The 18,316-nt window shown below is 43.1% G+C and overlaps 1 protein-coding gene across 11 annotated transcripts in view; it reads right to left on the bottom strand.

Moving 5' to 3' along the window:
- The window catches only part of crtc1 (CREB regulated transcription coactivator 1), a 51,511-nt gene that overhangs the window by 7,359 nt on the left and 25,836 nt on the right, over window positions 1-18,316 (bottom strand). The window contains exons 6-14 of one of the 11 annotated variants that reach the window (XM_062959658.1): window positions 17,071-17,156; window positions 16,879-16,922; window positions 15,105-15,325; window positions 14,871-14,980; window positions 12,700-13,032; window positions 8,960-9,061; window positions 6,213-6,299; window positions 3,392-3,590; window positions 1,185-1,410 (exon numbers count right to left, since the gene is read on the bottom strand). In XM_062959658.1, coding sequence (XP_062815728.1) covers window positions 1,199-1,410; window positions 3,392-3,590; window positions 6,213-6,299; window positions 8,960-9,061; window positions 12,700-13,032; window positions 14,871-14,980; window positions 15,105-15,325; window positions 16,879-16,922; window positions 17,071-17,156 — 1,394 coding nt within the window. In that variant the 3' untranslated portion in view covers window positions 1,185-1,198. The remainder of the gene's footprint in view (window positions 1-1,184; window positions 1,411-3,391; window positions 3,591-6,212; window positions 6,300-8,959; window positions 9,062-12,699; window positions 13,033-14,870; window positions 14,981-15,104; window positions 15,326-16,878; window positions 16,923-17,070; window positions 17,157-18,316) is intronic. The other 10 variants (XM_062959659.1, XM_062959660.1, XM_062959664.1 and 7 more) reach the window with 10 other exon arrangements.

Here is an 18,316-nt window from a genome sequence, read left to right as displayed (position 1 = left end):
TGCGCGAAACCAATTCCGCTTATTGTCCCAACAACAACTCGATACTACACCATGCGCGAGACCGATTCCATTTATTGTCCCGATGACAACTTGATAATACGCCATGCGTGAAACTGATTCTGCTTATTGTCCCAACAACAACTCGATACTACGCCATGCGTGAGACCGATTCTGCTCACTGTCCCGACCACAACTCGATACTACGCCATGCGCGAGAACGATTCCGCTTATTGTCCCGACAACAACCCGATACTACGCCATGCGCGAGAATGATTTCGCTTAGTCCCGATAGCGACCTGATACTACGCCATATGCGAGTGTCCCGACAACCCAATGCTATGTCATATGCAAGACCGATTCTGCTCACCGTCCCAACAGTAACCTGATACGTCATGCGTGAGACCGACTTTGCTTATTGTCCCGACAACAACCCGATACTACGCCATGCGCGAGACCGATTTCGCTTATCGTCCTGACACGCCATGCGCGAGAAAGAGCTTAAATAATAACAAAAAACGAACACGGATTCTGTACACTATCTATCGTCTCCAAGCAAAGCAAGGCAGCGGCGTGTTTCGGAAGGTCCAAGAGACAACACACCTGGAGCTTTTTTGGGGGAGGGGGTTGGAAGGAGAAGCGCCTCGATTTTCATCAACCCTATTTTGTGCCGAGCGAAAGGACGTTGCTTCCAGTAAGCAGCATGGCAGCCGTTTCTCACAGATTTTGGGAGGGGAGTGTTATATTCCCCCCCCCTTTGAGTCCGACAAAAGAGAACCCAACGGCTCGGTAGCTTCACAAAGAGATCTCGTTTTCGAACGAACCAACGAACATTGATCTCGAAAGAAGTGGAGGGGGGGAGGCGGCTCGACTTTTCCGACATTTTAGTGCAAAGGCTAAAAACAAACAAACAAACGAAAAGAAACAACACAACCGAAACCCCGCAAAACAGGACCGGACGCTAAAAGCTTTGGTGACAAAGCAGGGAGGGCGGAGAGGGGGGTTCGGGGAGGAGCTTCTCTCGACAGCCAAAGCTTGCGCAAAGGGGTCAAACGGGGGGCGGGGCGGGGGGGTCGCGGGTGTCGGTAAGCGCGGATACGGGGGCGCGGCGGAGGCCCCGTCCCACGCCGTGTCACATCCTTCTCCCTCTCCCACCCCCCATGTCCCACCCCGGACTTCCTGCCCACCAGTACTCCGCCCGCTACAGCCGGTCCATCCGGAAGGTATCCTCTGTGGCCGGGTCGGCCAGGACCATGTCTGGGTCGTTGAGCATGTGCAGCCCGTCCAGGGTCAAGGGGTCGATTTTGAGTTCGTCCAGAGGGAACTGGGAATCCGAGTCGAAGCTGACGTCCCCGACCCCGGCCAGGGAGCTGGTCAGGTCCTTGGAGAGGCTGGGCGGAGACTCCCCCGTCACTGGAGAGCGAGAGGAAGGAAGGAAGGAAGAGGAAGGAAGGAAGGAAGAGGAAGGAAGGAAGGAAGGAAGGAAGGAAGGAAGGAAGGAAGGAAGGAGGGAAGGAAGGAAGGAAAGAAGGAAGGAAGGGAGGAGAAAATGATTAAAGGGAGGGAAAGAAGGAAAGAAGGAAGAAAGAAAGAGGAAGGAAGGAAGGAAGGAAGAAAGAGGAAGGAAGGAAAGAAGGAAGAGGAAGGAAGGAAGGAGAAAATGATTGGAAGGAAGGAAGGAAGGGAGGAGAAAATGATTAAAGGGAGGGAAAGAAGGAAAGAAGGAAGAAAGAAAGAGGAAGGAAGGAAGGAAGGAAAGAAGGAAGGAAGGAAGAGGAAGGGAGGGAGGGAGGGAGGAGAAAATGATTAAAGGGAGGGAAAGAAGGAAAGAAGGAAGAAAGAAAGAGGAAGGAAGGAAGGAAGGAAGGAAAGAAGGAAGGAAGGAAGGAAGGAAGGAAGGAAGGAAGGAAGGAAGGAAGGACGGACGGAAGGAGAGACAGTGAAATCGGTAGGAGAAAAGGAAAGGAGGAAGGAAGGAAGGAAGAGGAAGGAAGGAAGGAAGGAGAGATGGGGAAATCCATTGGAGAAAAGGAAAGGAGGAAGGAAAGAAGGAAGAGGAAATGGAGGAATTGGTGGGAGAAAAACATAAGGGAAGGAGAAAGGGAAGAAGGAAGGAGAAACAGGGAAATTGGTTGGAGAAACATAGGAAGGAAGGAAAAAGGAAGGACGGAAGGGAGAAGGAATTGGTGGGAGGAAAACAGAAGGGAGAGAGGAAGGAAGGGGAAATGGAAGAATTGGTTGGAGAACAGGAAGGAAGGAAGGAAGGAAGGAAGGAAGGAAGGAAGGAAGGAAGGAAGGAAGGGAGAAAGGAAGGAAGGAAGGAAGGAAGGAAGGAGGAATCGGTGGGAGAAAAACAAGAAAGGAAGGAAGAAAGGATGGAGAAATTGGTTGGAGAAAAGGAAGGAAAGAAGGAAGGAAGGAAGGAAGGAAGGAAGGGAGGGAGGGAGAAAAACATAAGGGAAGGAGAAAGGGAAGAAAGAAGGAGAAACGGGGAAATTGGTTGGAGAAAAGGAAAGAAGAAGGAAGGAAGGAAGGAAGGAAGGAAGGAAGGAAGGGAGGGAGGAATCAGTAGGAGGAAAAAAGAAAGGAAGGAAAGAGGAAGGGAGGAAGGAAGGAGAAATGGAGGAATTGGATGGACAAAAGGAAGGAAGGAAGGAAGGAAGGAAGGAAGGAAGGAAGGAAGGAAGGAAGGAAGGAAGGAAGGAGAAAATGATTAGAGGGAGGGAAAGAAGGAAAGAAGGAAGAAAGGAGAATATGATTGGAGGGAAGGAATGAAGGAAGGAAGGAGAATATGATTGGAGGGAAGGAATGAAGGAAGGAAGGAGAAATTGGTTGGAGAAAAGGAAGGAAAGAAGGAAGGAAGGAAGGAAGGAAGGAAGGAAGGAAGGAAGGAAGGAAGGAAGGAGAGAGAAATGGAAGAATTGGTGGGAGAAAAACATAAGGGAAGGAGAAAGGGAAGAAAGAAGGAGAAACGGGGAAATTGGTTGGAGAAAAATAAGAAAGGAAGGAAGGAAGGAAGGAAGGAAGGAAGGAAGGAAGGAAGGAAGGAAGGAAAGGAGGAATCCATAGGAGAGAAAAAAAAGAAAGGAAGGAAAGAAGGAAGGAAGGAGAAATGGAGGCGTTGGTTGAAGAAAGGGAATGAGGTAGGAAGGGAGGGAGGGAAGGAGGGGAGGACACACTTGGTTAGGACAAGACTCCTTCTCTTTTGACCTGAGCCACTTCTGCGGGTGAGTGAAGGACCCCAAGGACCACAGTGGACCTCTGCACTTTCCTGACCCCCACGACTGTCCTGGACCTACAAACGCCCCACAAAGTGCATCCCTCAATCCATTTTCAAACATCTTCCAACACAACTTGGCTCCACCCGCCCACCCGCCCGCCCGCCCATGGGCACCTGTGAGGATGATGTTGGGGATGTTTCCGTGGCTGGTGTAGCTGAGAGGCGGGCCGTCCTGGAGGCTGCCGTGGCTGCCGGTGAGGCCCATCATGGTGGCCTGCGAGTAGTTGAGGGTGGAGCAGGGGCTGTAGAGGCTGTTGGAGCTGATGGCGTTCTCAATCATGTTGAACTGCTCGAGCTGGAGGAAGGAGCAATCCTGGGGATAAGGGCTTCAGAGAGCTTGGCCACACCGGAACAAAGGCCCACCACCACCCCCGAGACCCCCATGAAGGACCCGTTGGACCTACTTGGCGGGGGCCACAAATGGGCAGAGTTACGAGCACTGAGATAGGGATGAGCATCTATCCCTGTCCTCGGCATCTGTGTCTCGGGAGGTATATAGAGGCTCAGCCCTGTCTCAGGCTCTTGGGAGAGGCCCCGCCCCCACCCCTAGCCCCGCCCTTTAGTCCTAAAAGGCCTCTCAGGAGAAATATAGAGGCTCAGCCCTGTCTCAGGCTCTTGGAAGCAGGCCCCGCCCCCTCCTCTAGCCCCGCCCTTTAGTCCTAAAAGGCCTCTCAGGAGAAATATAGAGGCTCAGCCCTGTCTCAGGCTCTTGGGAGAGGCCCCGCCCCCACCCCTAGCCCCGCCCTTTAGTCCTAAAAGGCCTCTCAGGAGAAATATAGAGGCTCAGCCCTGTCTCAGGCTCTTGGGAGAGGCCCCGCCCCCACCGTTAGCCCCGCCCTTTAGTCCTAAAAGGCCTCTCAGGAGAAATATAGAGGCTCAGCCCTGTCTCAGGCTCTTGGAAGCAGGCCCCGCCCCCTCCTCTAGCCCCGCCCTTTAGTCCTAAAAGGCCTCTCAGGAGAAATATAGAGGCTCAGCCCTGTCTCAGGCTCTTGGAAGCAGGCCCCGCCCCCTCCTCTAGCCCCGCCCTTTAGTCCTAAAAGGCCTCTCAGGAGAAATATAGAGGCTCAGCCCTGTCTCAGGCTCTTGGAAGCAGGCCCCGCCCCCTCCTCTAGCCCCGCCCTTTAGTCCTAAAAGGCCTCTCAGGAGAAATATAGAGGCTCAGCCCTGTCTCAGGCTCTTGGAAGCAGGCCCCGCCCCCACCCCTAGCCCCGCCCTTTAGTCCTAAAAGGCCTCTCAGGAGAAATATAGAGGCTCAGCCCTGTCTCAGGCTCTTGGGAGAGGCCCCGCCCCCCACCCTTAGCCCCGCCCTTTAGTCCTAAAAGGCCTCTCAGGAGAAATATAGAGGCTCAGCCCTGTCTCAGGCTCTTGGAAGCAGGCCCCGCCCCCTCCTCTAGCCCCGCCCTTTAGTCCTAAAAGGCCTCTCAGGAGAAATATAGAGGCTCAGCCCTGTCTCAGGCTCTTGGAAGCAGGCCCCGCCCCCTCCTCTAGCCCCGCCCTTTAGTCCTAAAAGGCCTCTCAGGAGAAATATAGAGGCTCAGCCCTGTCTCAGGCTCTTGGAAGCAGGCCCCGCCCCCACCCCTAGCCCCGCCCTTTAGTCCTAAAAGGCCTCTCAGGAGAAATAGAGAGGCTCAGCCCTGTCTCAGGCTCTTGGAAGCAGGCCCCGCCCCCACCCCTAGCCCCGCCCTTTAGTCCTAAAAGGCCTCTCAGGAGAAATAGAGAGGCTCAGCCCTGTCTCAGGCTCTTGGAAGCAGGCCCCGCCCCCACCCCTAGCCCCGCCCTTTAGTCCTAAAAGGCCTCTCAGGAGAAATAGAGAGGCTCAGCCCTGTCTCAGGCTCTTGGAAGCAGGCCCCGCCCCCACCCCTAGCCCCGCCCTTTAGTCCTAAAAGGCCTCTCAGGAGAAATATAGAGGCTCAGCCCTGTCTCAGGCTCTTGGAAGCAGGCCCCGCCCCCTCCTCTAGCCCCGCCCTTTAGTCCTAAAAGGCCTCTCAGGAGAAATATAGAGGCTCAGCCCTGTCTCAGGCTCTTGGAAGGAGGCCCCGCCCCCACCCCTAGCCCCGCCCTTTAGTCCTAAAAGGCCTCTCAGGAGAAATATAGAGGCTCAGCCCTGTCTCAGGCTCTTGGAAGCAGGCCCCGCCCCCTCCTCTAGCCCCGCCCTTTAGTCCTAAAAGGCCTCTCAGGAGAAATATAGAGGCTCAGCCCTGTCTCAGGCTCTTGGAAGCAGGCCCCGCCCCCACCCCTAGCCCCGCCCTTTAGTCCTAAAAGGCCTCTCAGGAGAAATAGAGAGGCTCAGCCCTGTCTCAGGCTCTTGGAAGCAGGCCCCGCCCCCACCCCTAGCCCCGCCCTTTAGTCCTAAAAGGCCTCTCAGGAGAAATAGAGAGGCTCAGCCCTGTCTCAGGCTCTTGGAAGCAGGCCCCGCCCCCACCCCTAGCCCCGCCCTTTAGTCCTAAAAGGCCTCTCAGGAGAAATAGAGAGGCTCAGCCCTGTCTCAGGCTCTTGGAAGCAGGCCCCGCCCCCACCCCTAGCCCCGCCCTTTAGTCCTAAAAGGCCTCTCAGGAGAAATATAGAGGCTCAGCCCTGTCTCAGGCTCTTGGAAGCAGGCCCCGCCCCCTCCTCTAGCCCCGCCCTTTAGTCCTAAAAGGCCTCTCAGGAGAAATATAGAGGCTCAGCCCTGTCTCAGGCTCTTGGAAGGAGGCCCCGCCCCCTCCTCTAGCCCCGCCCTTTAGTCCTAAAAGGCCTCTCAGGAGAAATATAGAGGCTCAGTCCTGTCTCATGCTCTTGGGAAGAGGCCCCACCTCGTTCCCTAGCTCCGCCCTCTGTGTCCCAACAAGCGCCTCAAGTGTCAGTCAGGAGGGTCAGCTGAGGATTCTGGGCACAACCGAGTCAAAAATAAATAAAACCAAGTAGATTTGTGGGGAGAATCGCAAGGTCTGCTCACCTGGTGGGACAAGGCGTTTGCCTGCCTGGCCGTCATCTGCTGATCGTAACAGGAGTCTCCGAAGACGCTCCCCAGGATGGACGTTTGCTGCAAGTGGAAAGACAAAACAAGGGTCAACCTTCTACAAAGAGCGGATCCCCAAAACGCCAGATGTGGGTAAATAATATATATATTATGGTAAACAATGTCATCCCTTTGGACTACAATCGACGCTGACTAATAATAATGGAATATAATGGTTTCAATAACAATATACAAATACTAATAATGGTGCAACTGCACCTACCATTCGTATTATATTAATGATATAATAATATCATAAAACTAATATAATATTAACCATATATATATATATATATATATAACGGTAAACAATGTCATCCCTTTGGACTGCAATTCAACAGTGACTAATACAACGCATATTATGGTAAACAATGTCATCCCTTTGGACTACAATTCGATGCTAATAATAATGGAATATACTGATTTATAATAACAATATAAAAATACTAAGAATGGTGCATCTGCACCTACCATTCATGTTTTATTAATGATACAATAATATCATAAAACTAATATAATATTAACCATATATATGCATATGAGCATTGGTCGGAGCATTAATAAATTGATTGATTGATTGATATATATATATATATATATATATATATATATATATATATATATATAGTATATATAAAAATACTAATAATGGTGCCCCTGCACCTACCATTCGTATTATATTAATGATATAATAATATCATAAAACTAATATAATATTAGCCAAATATATATATATATATATATTACGGTAAACAATGTCATCCCTTTGGACTGCAATTCAACGCTGACCAATACAACGCTGACTAATGTCCCGAAGCCCTTTTGGACTACAACTCCCAGCATCCCCTTTCACACAGGCACCACAATCCCCAAAGCATTTTTTTCTCCATGCCCCTTGTAATGAAGTACGAATTTTGGTTTACAGATGTTATGTTTAATTGTGTGTTTATGTTTTCAAAGAGTAAGTATTACAGTTATTGCATCTCAGCACTCAGAGGCTGGTTGCCATGGAGAAGTAGGCGGAGCCAACTGCTGTTTAGTTGAAGAAGGGCAGAGTTTAAAAAAGAGAGTCAGTCTGTGCTCTGATGAGGCACAGGGAAGATTGACTCCAGGTTGATGGGATCAAGGAGACTCAATTGTTCATTTTGAGTCGGTTTTAAATACGTTTGGTGACTTATTTAACGTAGTCTGTGCCCTGGAAAGGAACAGAGAATCTGTGATAGTATCTCACAGGGGTGACTGTGGTTTGAAGTCACTGGAAAGTCCAAGTTTCAGACTTTGGGAACTCACAGAGATCCACTGAAGTACAGTAACAGTTTAAAAGTGGCAGAGGAAGAAGTTTTAACTACTTTAAGTAAATGAAGTGATACTTTAGGGAGTTTTGACTCACTTCATTCTAGTATTGTAACTGTTAATAAGAATACCTCTAAGTGAGAAACAACATTGAAACCACTAAGCTCTGTGCCTGAATAAACTTGTTATTGTTCTTCCAACATCTAAGTCTCTGTCGCATATATTCTAAACCAAGTTACGCTACCCTTTAAAGCAGGGGTCCCCAAACTAAGGCCCGGGGGCCAGATGCGGCCCATTGAAGCCATTTATCCGGCCCCCACGGCACAAGGGCAGAAGGGGGTTGGGCTAAATGACCCAAGGGGTCTCTTCTTTTCTTACAACCATTATTATTATTATTATTATTATTATTATTATTATTATTATTATTTGAAACACAACAAGTTGAGCCCACAGCAGACACTCTGCTGGCTGTTGTATTGGATCATACGTCAGACACTTCCCAAGTGTCTAGGACTGTGTGATGTATAATGTGTGCAGATCCCAGTAAGGTGGCCTTCTGCAGCTGGCAGGTGGTAATTTTTCAGCGCCGATTGTGTTTAAGTGCAGGCCAAGGTCTTTAGGCACTGCATCCAGTGTGCCGATCACCACTGGGACCACCTTGACTGGCTTGTGCCAGAGTCTTTGTAATTCGATCTTTAAATCCTCATATCGTGTCAGCTTTTCCAGTTGTTTCTCCTCAATCCTGCTGTCACCTGGGATTGCAACATTGACAATCCATACTTTGTTTTTTAACACAGTTGTGAGGTCAGGAGTATTGTGTTCCAAAACCCTGGTCTCTTACAACCATTGTTATTATTATTATTATTATTATTATTATTAACATTGAGGCTGGGTGGCCATCTGTCAGGGGTGCTTTGCTTGTGCTTTCGGTGCACAAAGGCAGAAGGGGGTTGGACTCAATGGCCCAAAGGGTCTCTTCCAACCCTCTTTTTTATTGTTGTTGTTGTTATTATTGTTGTTATCATTATAATTATTATTAATTATTGCTCGGTGGCCCTCCAACGGTCCAAAGGATCGTGAACTGGCCCCGTGTTTAAAAAGTTTGGGGACCCCTGCTTTAAAGTAAAAGGTCTCCTCCCTGAGTCTTTGGCGGTTGTTATATTTACAAATGGGTGTTAGTCATTCATAGTCCTTTACAAATTGGTGGCAGTTGTTATAAATCCTTTACAAACTGGTGGCAGCGGTGGAGAAGTTGGAGATGTTAAACAAAGCAGAGAAATCGAGCAGAAGTAAACAAACAAGAAGGGGGACAACACGAAACGGAGAGGCGATGGCGGAAGGGGGAGAACACGAAACGGAGAGGCGACGACAGAAGTGTGAGTTTCCCTTACTTGGGGGGAGCTTCCAGGAGAGAAAGCTTGATTGGAGACGGGAGAAGTGGGAGACTGGTTGGCCGGGGAGCCGGCATTGCTGCGGTACTGCTGGAGGGAGCCCTACGGAAGGAGAGGAGGGCCCAGGACAGGCGGAGAGAGAGAGAAAGAGAGAAGAGAGAAAAAAGAGAAAGGCACCGGGTCAGGTTAGGTTTGGACGGACCGACGTGCAAGCCGCCAAAAGGACGACAGCGAGGCCGAACAGAGAGAGAGAAAAACCGAGACAACGGAGGGAGGAACCCAGTCCTACCGAGACAACAATGCCACCAAAATGGCCAGAAATAAGGAGGAAAATAATTGTAATTGCTCCATCCATGTGTAACATTGACACAAATGACCACACACTGAGTTGCCTCTATGCTGACGATCGTGCCATCACCACTCAAACAGTGGATTTGGCTCTTAATGAAACATGCCGCATGTCTACGCCCAACACCGCTGGAGAAATTAATACTGTTAAACCGGTATTGCACAATCAGGCATCCGTCGGCAACTACCGTCTACGGCAGGGGTCCCCAAACTAAGGCCCGGGGGCCGGATGCGGCCCTCTGAGGTCATTGACCTGGCCCCCGCCCTCAGTTTTATAATATAATATATTGTATATACATATAATATTGATAATAATATTATAATGTAATACAATATAACACTAATAATATTACCATATAATAATATTAATTATATATTCTATATTACATATAATATTACTAATAATATTACAGTATAGTGGTATAGTTCAATATCTTCTATATATATAAAAGAGTGATGGCATCACGGCAGCGGACAAAACAACAAAAGTAAACACCCCACAACCTCAAAAATTGGCATCACAACCCCTCATCTATGCCTCTAGGTTGATACAACAAAAAGAAAAGAAAAATAAAGTCCTAATTAGGGGAAGAGGAATAATTGTTTTTATCCAATTGCTGCCAGTTAGAAGGCTAAGCTCCGCTCACTTGGTCTCCTAGCAACCCACTCAGCCCAGGGGACCCTTTACCTTAACTACCACCAATTCTTCAATACTTTATTTCCCATACCACCATACTTCGCCACAGCAACGCGTGGCCGGGCACAGCTAGTAGTAATATATAATGCTAATATTGTGCTATGCTAATAATATAATATATTGTATGTACATATAATACTGATAATATTATAATGTAATACAATATAACACTAATAATAATACCATATAATAATATTAATTATATATTCTATATTACATATAGTATTACTAATAATATTACAGTATAGTGGTATAGTTCAATAGAGTAATATATAATGCTAATATTGTGCTATGCTAATAATATAATATATTGTATGTACATATAATACTGATAATATTATAATGTAATACAATATAACACTAATAATAATACCATATAATAATATTAATTATATATTCTATATTACATATAGTATTACTAATAATATTACAGTATAGTGGTATAGTTCAATATAGTAATATATAATGCTAATATTGTGCTATGCTAATAATATAATATATTGTATGTACATATAATATTGATAATAATATTATAATGTAATACAATATAACACTAATAATAATACCATATAATAATATTAATTATATATTCTATATTACATATAGTATTACTAATAATATTACAGTATAGTGGTATAGTTCAATATAGTAATATATAATGCTAATATTGTGCTATGCTAATAATATAATATATTGTATGTACATATAATACTGATAATATTATAATGTAATACAATATAACACTAATAATAATACCATATAATAATATTAATTATATATTCTATATTACATATAGTAGTACTAATAATATTACAGTATAGTGGTATAGTTCAATATAGTAATATATAATGCTAATATTGTGCTATGCTAATAATATAATATATTGTATGTACATATAATTTGTAAGCCACTCTGAGTCCCCTTTGGGGTGAGAAGGGTGTGATACAAATGTAGTAAATAAAGGCAGTAAATAATAAATAAATAAATAAATTTTAGACTTAGGCTCGCCCAAAGTCTGAAATGACTTGAAGGCACACAACAACAACAACAACAACAACAACAACAACAACCCTAATTAACTTGACTATCTCATTGGCCAGAAGCAGGACCACACTTCCCATTGAAATCCTGATCAATGTATGTTGGTTAAAATTGTTTTCATTTTTAAATATTGTACTAGCTGTGCCCGGCCACGCGTTGCTGTGGCAAAGTGGTGGTGGTATTGGCTAAAAATTGTTGTGTAATTTTTATTTGACGTTTGCAATTTTTTATTAATTTTATTGTAAGTTATATTTTTATTTATTATATTTTATTATTTTCTTGTATTATTTTTAGTTATTTTCTGTTATTATAGTATTTTATTGTATTAATTTTTAGTGGATTATATGGCAGTGTGGAGTCAAGATAATCCAGTGCAAAGCAGATAATATAAGATTATAAATGGGTAATATAGCTGTGTGGAAGGGCCTTGAGTCTACACTGCCATATAATCCAGTGCAAATTAGATAATCTGTGGAAGAGGCCTAAGTGAGGCCTAAGTCTGCCTGTCCCCGAACTGAAACCTGGCTGTCCCTTGGTTGCTAGGCAACCAAGTGGGCAGAGATTAGCCCTCTAAACTGGCAGCCATTGGATAAAAACAATTATTGCTCTCCCTCTAATTAGGACTTTATTTTTCTTTTCTTTTTGTTGTATCAACCTTGAGGCGTGGATGATGGGTTGTGTTGTCAAATTTTGAGGTTGGGGGGCCTGTACTTTTGTTGTTTTGTGAATTGCCGTGACGCCATCACTCTTTTATATATATAGACTAGCTGTGCCCGGCCACGCGTTGCTGTGGCAAAGTGGTGGTGGTATCGGTTAAAACTTGTTGTGGAATTTTTATTTGACGTTATTTGTATTTTTTTAAATTAATTTTATTGTCACTTATCTTTTTTATTTATTATATTTTATTATTTTGTTGTATTATTTTTAGTCATTTTTTATAGTATTTTATTGTATTAATTGTTTTAGTGTTTTTTATAATTTTTTATTGTATTATTTGTATTTATTTTTTTATCATTATTTTATTAACACTGGGCTGAGTGGGTTGCTAGGAGACCAAGTGGGTGGAGCTTAGCCTTGTAACTGGCAGCAATTGGATAAAAACAATTATTCCTCTCCCTCTAATTAGGACTTTATTTTTCTTTTCTTTTTGTTGTATCAACCTTGAGGCGTGGATGATGGGTTGTGTTGTCAAATTTTGAGGTTGGGGGGCCTGTACTTTTGTTGTTTTGTGAATTGCCGTGATGCCATCACTCTTTTATATATATATAGATTGTTCTTTCATTGTTCTTGTTGTTGTTGTAGTTGTTGTTGTTTTTGCACTACAAATAAGACATGTGCCGTGTGCATCGGAATTGCCGTGATGCCATCACTCTTTTATATATATAGATTGTTCTTTCATTGTTCTTGTTGTTGTTGTAGTTGTTGTTGTTTTTGCACTACAAATAAGACATGTGCCGTGTGCATCGGAATTTGTTTGTATTTTTTTCAAATGATAATCCGGCCCCTCAACAGTCTGAAGGATTGTGGACCGGCCCTCGGCTTAAAAAGTTTGAGGACCCCTGGTCTACGGTAAGTCCTTCCCAGGCGGGTTCTTGGACCACCGTTACGCTACCCCCCCCCCCCGATCCCCCCGATCCCCCCCCCCGCAACATACCGAACTGATGTCGATGCCCATGGAGGTCTGGGTCTGGCTTCCGGGCGGCGACTGGGGGATGGTGGAGGGGACGCTGACCGAGAGCGGGGGCAGCTGGACGCCCCGCTGCAAGCCGGAGGTCTGCATGGCCTGGCCGGCGTTGGCGCCCTGGCTCTGCTGCTGGGTCGGAGTGGGGCTGGTCTGGGTGAAGAAGGGGTAGGGCGGGAGCTGCTGCTCCAGGGAGAGCGCGTCCATGGCCACGGCCTGCAGCGGGGAGAGGGCGGGAGGATCGCAGGCCGAGACGGAGAACAGAGTGAGCATCTCCTCCAAAAGGCCGGACCTAGTGAGCAGGCCCTACGGACGGACGAAAGGGGCTGCTCAGTCCACAACAAGGGCCGGAACGAGAGCTCTCGGGCCCACCACATCCGGAGAACCACAAGAACCGGGCACAACAACATATCCCCTACCCCGGCTGAAGTCCTATAATAATCATAATAATCATAATCCAGCAGATCTGTCTTCTTTGCTGTGTCACACAACATCACTGTGTCAATAATAATAATAATAATAATAATAAGGCCATTAAGGTGGTAGAGCTGAGAATTGGAAACCTATTTCGGGTATGTACCCCGGCTGAAGTCCTATAATAATCATAATAATCATAATCCAGCAGATCTGTCTTGTTTGCTGTGTCATACAACATCACTGTGTCAATAATAATAATAATAATAATAAGGCCATTAAGGTGGTAGAGCTGAGAATTGGAAACCTATTTCGGGTATGTACCCCGGCTGAAGTCCTATAATAATCATAATAATCATAATCCAGCAGATCTGTCTTGTTTGCTGTGTCATACAACATCATTGTGTCAATAATAATAATAATAATAATAATAATAAGGCCATTAAGGTGGTAGAGCTGAGAATTGGAAACCTATTTAGGGTATTATTATTATTATTATTATTATTATATAATAATGTTGTATAATAATAATAATACCAGGCCACCAAGGGCTGCTGGGTGGTAGAGAGGAGAACTGGGATTCATGGAAAGCAACACGGGAATAATAATAATAATGACAACAACAACAATGAATTATTATTATTGAATTATTATTATTATTATTATTATTATTATTATTATTATACAATGTTGTATTACAATAATACTAGGCCACTAAGGGTTTCTGGGTGGTAGAGAGGAGAACTGGGATTCACAGAAAGCAATGTAGAAATAATAATAATAATAATAATAATAATAATAATAATAATAATAATAATAATAATACTAGGCCACTAAGGGTTTCTGGGTGGTAGAGAGGAGAACTGGGATTCACAGAAAGCAATGTAGAAATAATAATAATAATAATAATAATAATAATAATAATAATAATAATAATAATAATAATATAATAACAATAATAATAACAACATTGAATTATTATTATTATTATTATTATTATTATTATTATTATTATATAATGTTGTATAATAATAATAATACCCCAAGGGCTGCTGGGTGGTAGAGAGGAGAACTGGGATTCACGGAAAGCAACATGGGAATAATAATAATAATAATAATAATAATAATGACAATAACATTGAACTATTATTATTATTATTATTATTATTATTATACAATGTTGAATAATAATAATAATAATAATAATAATAATAATAATACTACCAGGCCACCAAGGGCTGCTGGGTGGTAGAGAGGAGAACTGGGATTCACGGAAAGCAACATGGGAATAATAATAATAATAATAATAATAATAATAATAATAACAACAACATTGAATTATTATTATTATTATTATTATACAATGTTGTATTACAATAATAATAATAATAATAATAATACCAGGCCACCAAGGGCTGCTGGGTGGTAGAGAGGAGAACTGGGATTCACGGAAAACAACATGGGAATAATAATAATAATAATAATAACAACATTGAATAATAATAATAATAATAATAATAATAATAATAATAATAATAATAATAATTATTATTATTATTATTATTATTATTATTATTATACAATGTTGTATAATAATAATACCAGGCCACCAAGGGCTGCTGGGTGGTAGAGAGGAGAACTGGGATACATGGAAAGCAACATTAGTAATAATAATAAAAATAAAAATAATAAAAATAAAATAATAATAATAATAATTTCTCTGTTCCTACCTGAGTGATGGGCGAGAGGGGCGAGAGGGAGGGCGAGCCCTGCTGGGCCTGGTTCCTCCTCCCGTCCGTGTTGAGCGACTGCTGGGAAGAGGCCTGTGTGGTGGTCATGCCTGCCATAGAAAGAGAACGGGGACCCATTGGTGTCTCAAGACATCTCTTTCTGACGGTTGGCAAAGAGCAGATCCCGGGAGCGACAGCAGCGAGAGAGTCCCGGAGAGCGGCCCCCTTCCTTACCCTGGCTGGCGGTGCTGAGGCCCATGTGCGTGAGGTTGGCGGCCAGGTTCCCGGTGCTGTTGGAGCTGCTCAGGGAGGGGAAGGGGGCCTCTTCGGGGTCCAGCGGCGTGGGCAGGGGCGAGGGGAAGTGGATGTTCGTCAGGTCCGGCAAAGAGCCGCCCGTGTTGTGAGCGCCCGGGATCAGCGTGGTAGTGTTCTCCTGGTCGGCCGACGGGAAGATGCTGCCGGAAACAAGCAGCCATCAAAATCCCAACATTATTATTATATTAAAATATTATTATTATATTATATTATTATATTATTATGTTATTATAATATCATTTTACACTATTATTATATTATATGACTAGCTGTGCCCGGCCACGGGTTGCTGTGGCTGAGTCTGGTGGTGTTGTTCAGTCTACATTAGGTTGTATTGATGCTGTGACCTCCACCCTTCTTTATACTCACATTAGTAGTAGTATTTGAAGTCTGTTACCTTCTTCAATTTGTCAGTTTTGTGGGTCCGGATTGTGTTTTGTGGTGTGATTGTGTTGTTACAATCGGGAGGCAAGGCTTTTGCGTTGTTTTGCCAAGTTTCGTATTTCTGGGGCGTTTAATTGTGTTGTTATAGTCATGATGCATTGTTGTGAATTTTGTGGGTCTGGATTGTGGTTTTGTGGTGTGATTGTGTTGTTACAACCGGGAGGAAAGGCTTTTGTGTTGTGTGGTCAAGTTTTGTATTTCTGGGGCATTTAGTTGTGTGCCAAGTTTCGTATTTCTGGGGCGTTTAATTGTGTTGTTATAGTCATGATGCATTGTTGTGAATTTTGTGGGTCTGGATTGTGGTTTTGTGGTGTGGTTGTGTTGTTACAACCGGGAGGCAAGGCTTTTGCGTTGTGTTGCCAAGTTTTGTATTTCTAGGGCGTTTAGTTGTGTTGTTATAGTCACAATGCTTTGTTGTGAGTTTTGTGCATCCGGATTGTGGTTTTGTGGTGTGGTTGTGTTGTTACAACTGGGAGGCAAGGCTTTTGCGTTGTGTTGCCAAGTTTTGTATTTCTAGGGCGTTTAGTTGTGTTGTTATAGTCACAATGCTTTGTTGTGAGTTTTGTGCATCCGGATTGTGGTTTTGTGGTGTGGTTGTGTTGTTACAACTGGGAGGCAAGGCTTTTGCGTTGTGTTGCCAAGTTTTGTATTTCTAGGGCGTTTAGTTGTGTTGTTATAGTCACAATGCTTTGTTGTGAGTTTTGTGCATCCGGATTGTGGTTTTGTGGTGTGGTTGTGTTGTTACAACTGGGAGGCAAGGCTTTTGCGTTGTGTTGCCAAGTTTTGTATTTCTGGGGCGTTTAGTTGTGTTGTTATAGTCACAATGCTTTGTTGTGAGGTTTGTGCATCTGGATTGTGGTTTTGTGGTGTAGTTGTGTTGTTACAACCGGGAGAAAAGGCTTTTGTGTTGTGTTGGCAAATTTTGTATTTCTGGGGCGTTTAGTTGTGTTGTTATCGCATGATGCGTTGTTGTGAGTTTTGTGGGTCTGGATTGTGGTTCTGTGGTGTGGTTGTGTTGTTGTAACCTGGAGGCAAGCCTTTTGCATTGTGTTGCCAAATTTCGTATTTCTGGGATGTTTAGTTTTGTTGTTATAGTCACTGCGCAAACAAGTTTATCATTTTATATATATAGATCATGATATTATTATGTATTATTATTATTTTATATTATTCTTATTATTATTATCTGCTTTGAACTGGGCTATCTTTATTCATAATAATAACTAGCGCCTGGGCCACTTGTACGTACTTGATTCCTGGGACTTCGCAGGACTTTGGCCTGGAGGATCCCGCCTGAAAAAGAAGAAAAAATAGTAATTTATAAAGCCATTGACAAGCATTGCAATGACTGGAAGAAGAGATGTTTACGTTGCAAAACCTGAACTGTTTACGGATCGAAAAAAAAGCCAATTTCAATGTTGACGATGCTTTTTGTCGCTACCTTTTTGGCCTCCCAGCCTTGCTTGGAAAGGCTCTTGTCTGCCTCCGAGGCCTCTTCCTCCATGCCCGGGACGCTCAGCAATAGAACTAGAAAGAAAGGAAAAATAGCATTATTTTAGGGGAAAAAGAAGGCATAGTTGCCTCTAATAAACGCATTACGTGGAAGTGAAGCTGAGCCTGGGACCGGCCACAATAATAATAATAATAATAATAATAATAATAATAATAATAATACATCACACAGTCCTAGACACTTGGGAAGTGTTCGACTTGTGGTTTTGTGATACGAAATCCAGCATGTCTATCTTGTTTGCTGTGTCATAATAATAATAATAATAATAATAATAATAATAATAATACATCACACAGTCCTAGACACTTGGGAAGTGCTCGACTTGTGATTTTGTGATACGAAATCCAGCATATCTATCTTGTTTGATGTGTCATACAATAATAATAATAATAATAATAATAATAATAATAATAATAATAATAATAATACATCACACAGTCCTAGACACTTGGGAAGTGCTCGACTTGTGATTTTGTGATACGAAATCCAGCATATCTATCTTGTTTGATGTGTCATACAATAATAATAATAATAATAATAATAATAATAATAATAATAATACATTACACAGTCCTAGACACTTGGGAAGTGTTCGACCTGTGATTTTGTGATACGAAATCCAGCATGTCTATCTTGTTTGCTGTGTCAGAATAAAATAATAATAATAATAATAATAATAATAATAATAATACATCACACTAGTCCTAGACACTTGGAAAGTGTTCGACTTGTGATTTTGTGATACGAAATCCAGCATGTCTATCTTGTTTGCTGTGTCATAATGAAATAATAATAATAATAATAATAATAATAATAATAATAATACATCACACAGTCCTAGACACTTGGGAAGTGTTCGACTTGTGATTTTGTGATATGAAATCCAGCATATCTATCTTGTCTGCTGTGTCATAATAAAATAATAATAATAATAATAATAATAATAATACATCACACAGTCCTAGACACTTGGGAAGTGTTCGACTTGTGATTTTGTGATACGAAATCCAGCATGTCTATCTTGTTTGCTGTGTCATAATAAAATAACAACAATAATAATAATAATAATAATAATAATAATAATAATAATAATAATAATAATACATCACACAGTCCTAGACACTTGGGAAGTGCTCGACTTGTGATTTTGTGATACGAAATCCAGCATGTCTAT

The sequence above is a fragment of the Anolis carolinensis genome, unplaced genomic scaffold (genome assembly GCF_035594765.1).
Source record: "Anolis carolinensis isolate JA03-04 unplaced genomic scaffold, rAnoCar3.1.pri scaffold_7, whole genome shotgun sequence".
NCBI classification, from domain to species: Eukaryota; Metazoa; Chordata; class Lepidosauria; order Squamata; family Dactyloidae; genus Anolis; species Anolis carolinensis.
This window is presented reverse-complemented; position numbering and strand designations above follow the sequence as displayed.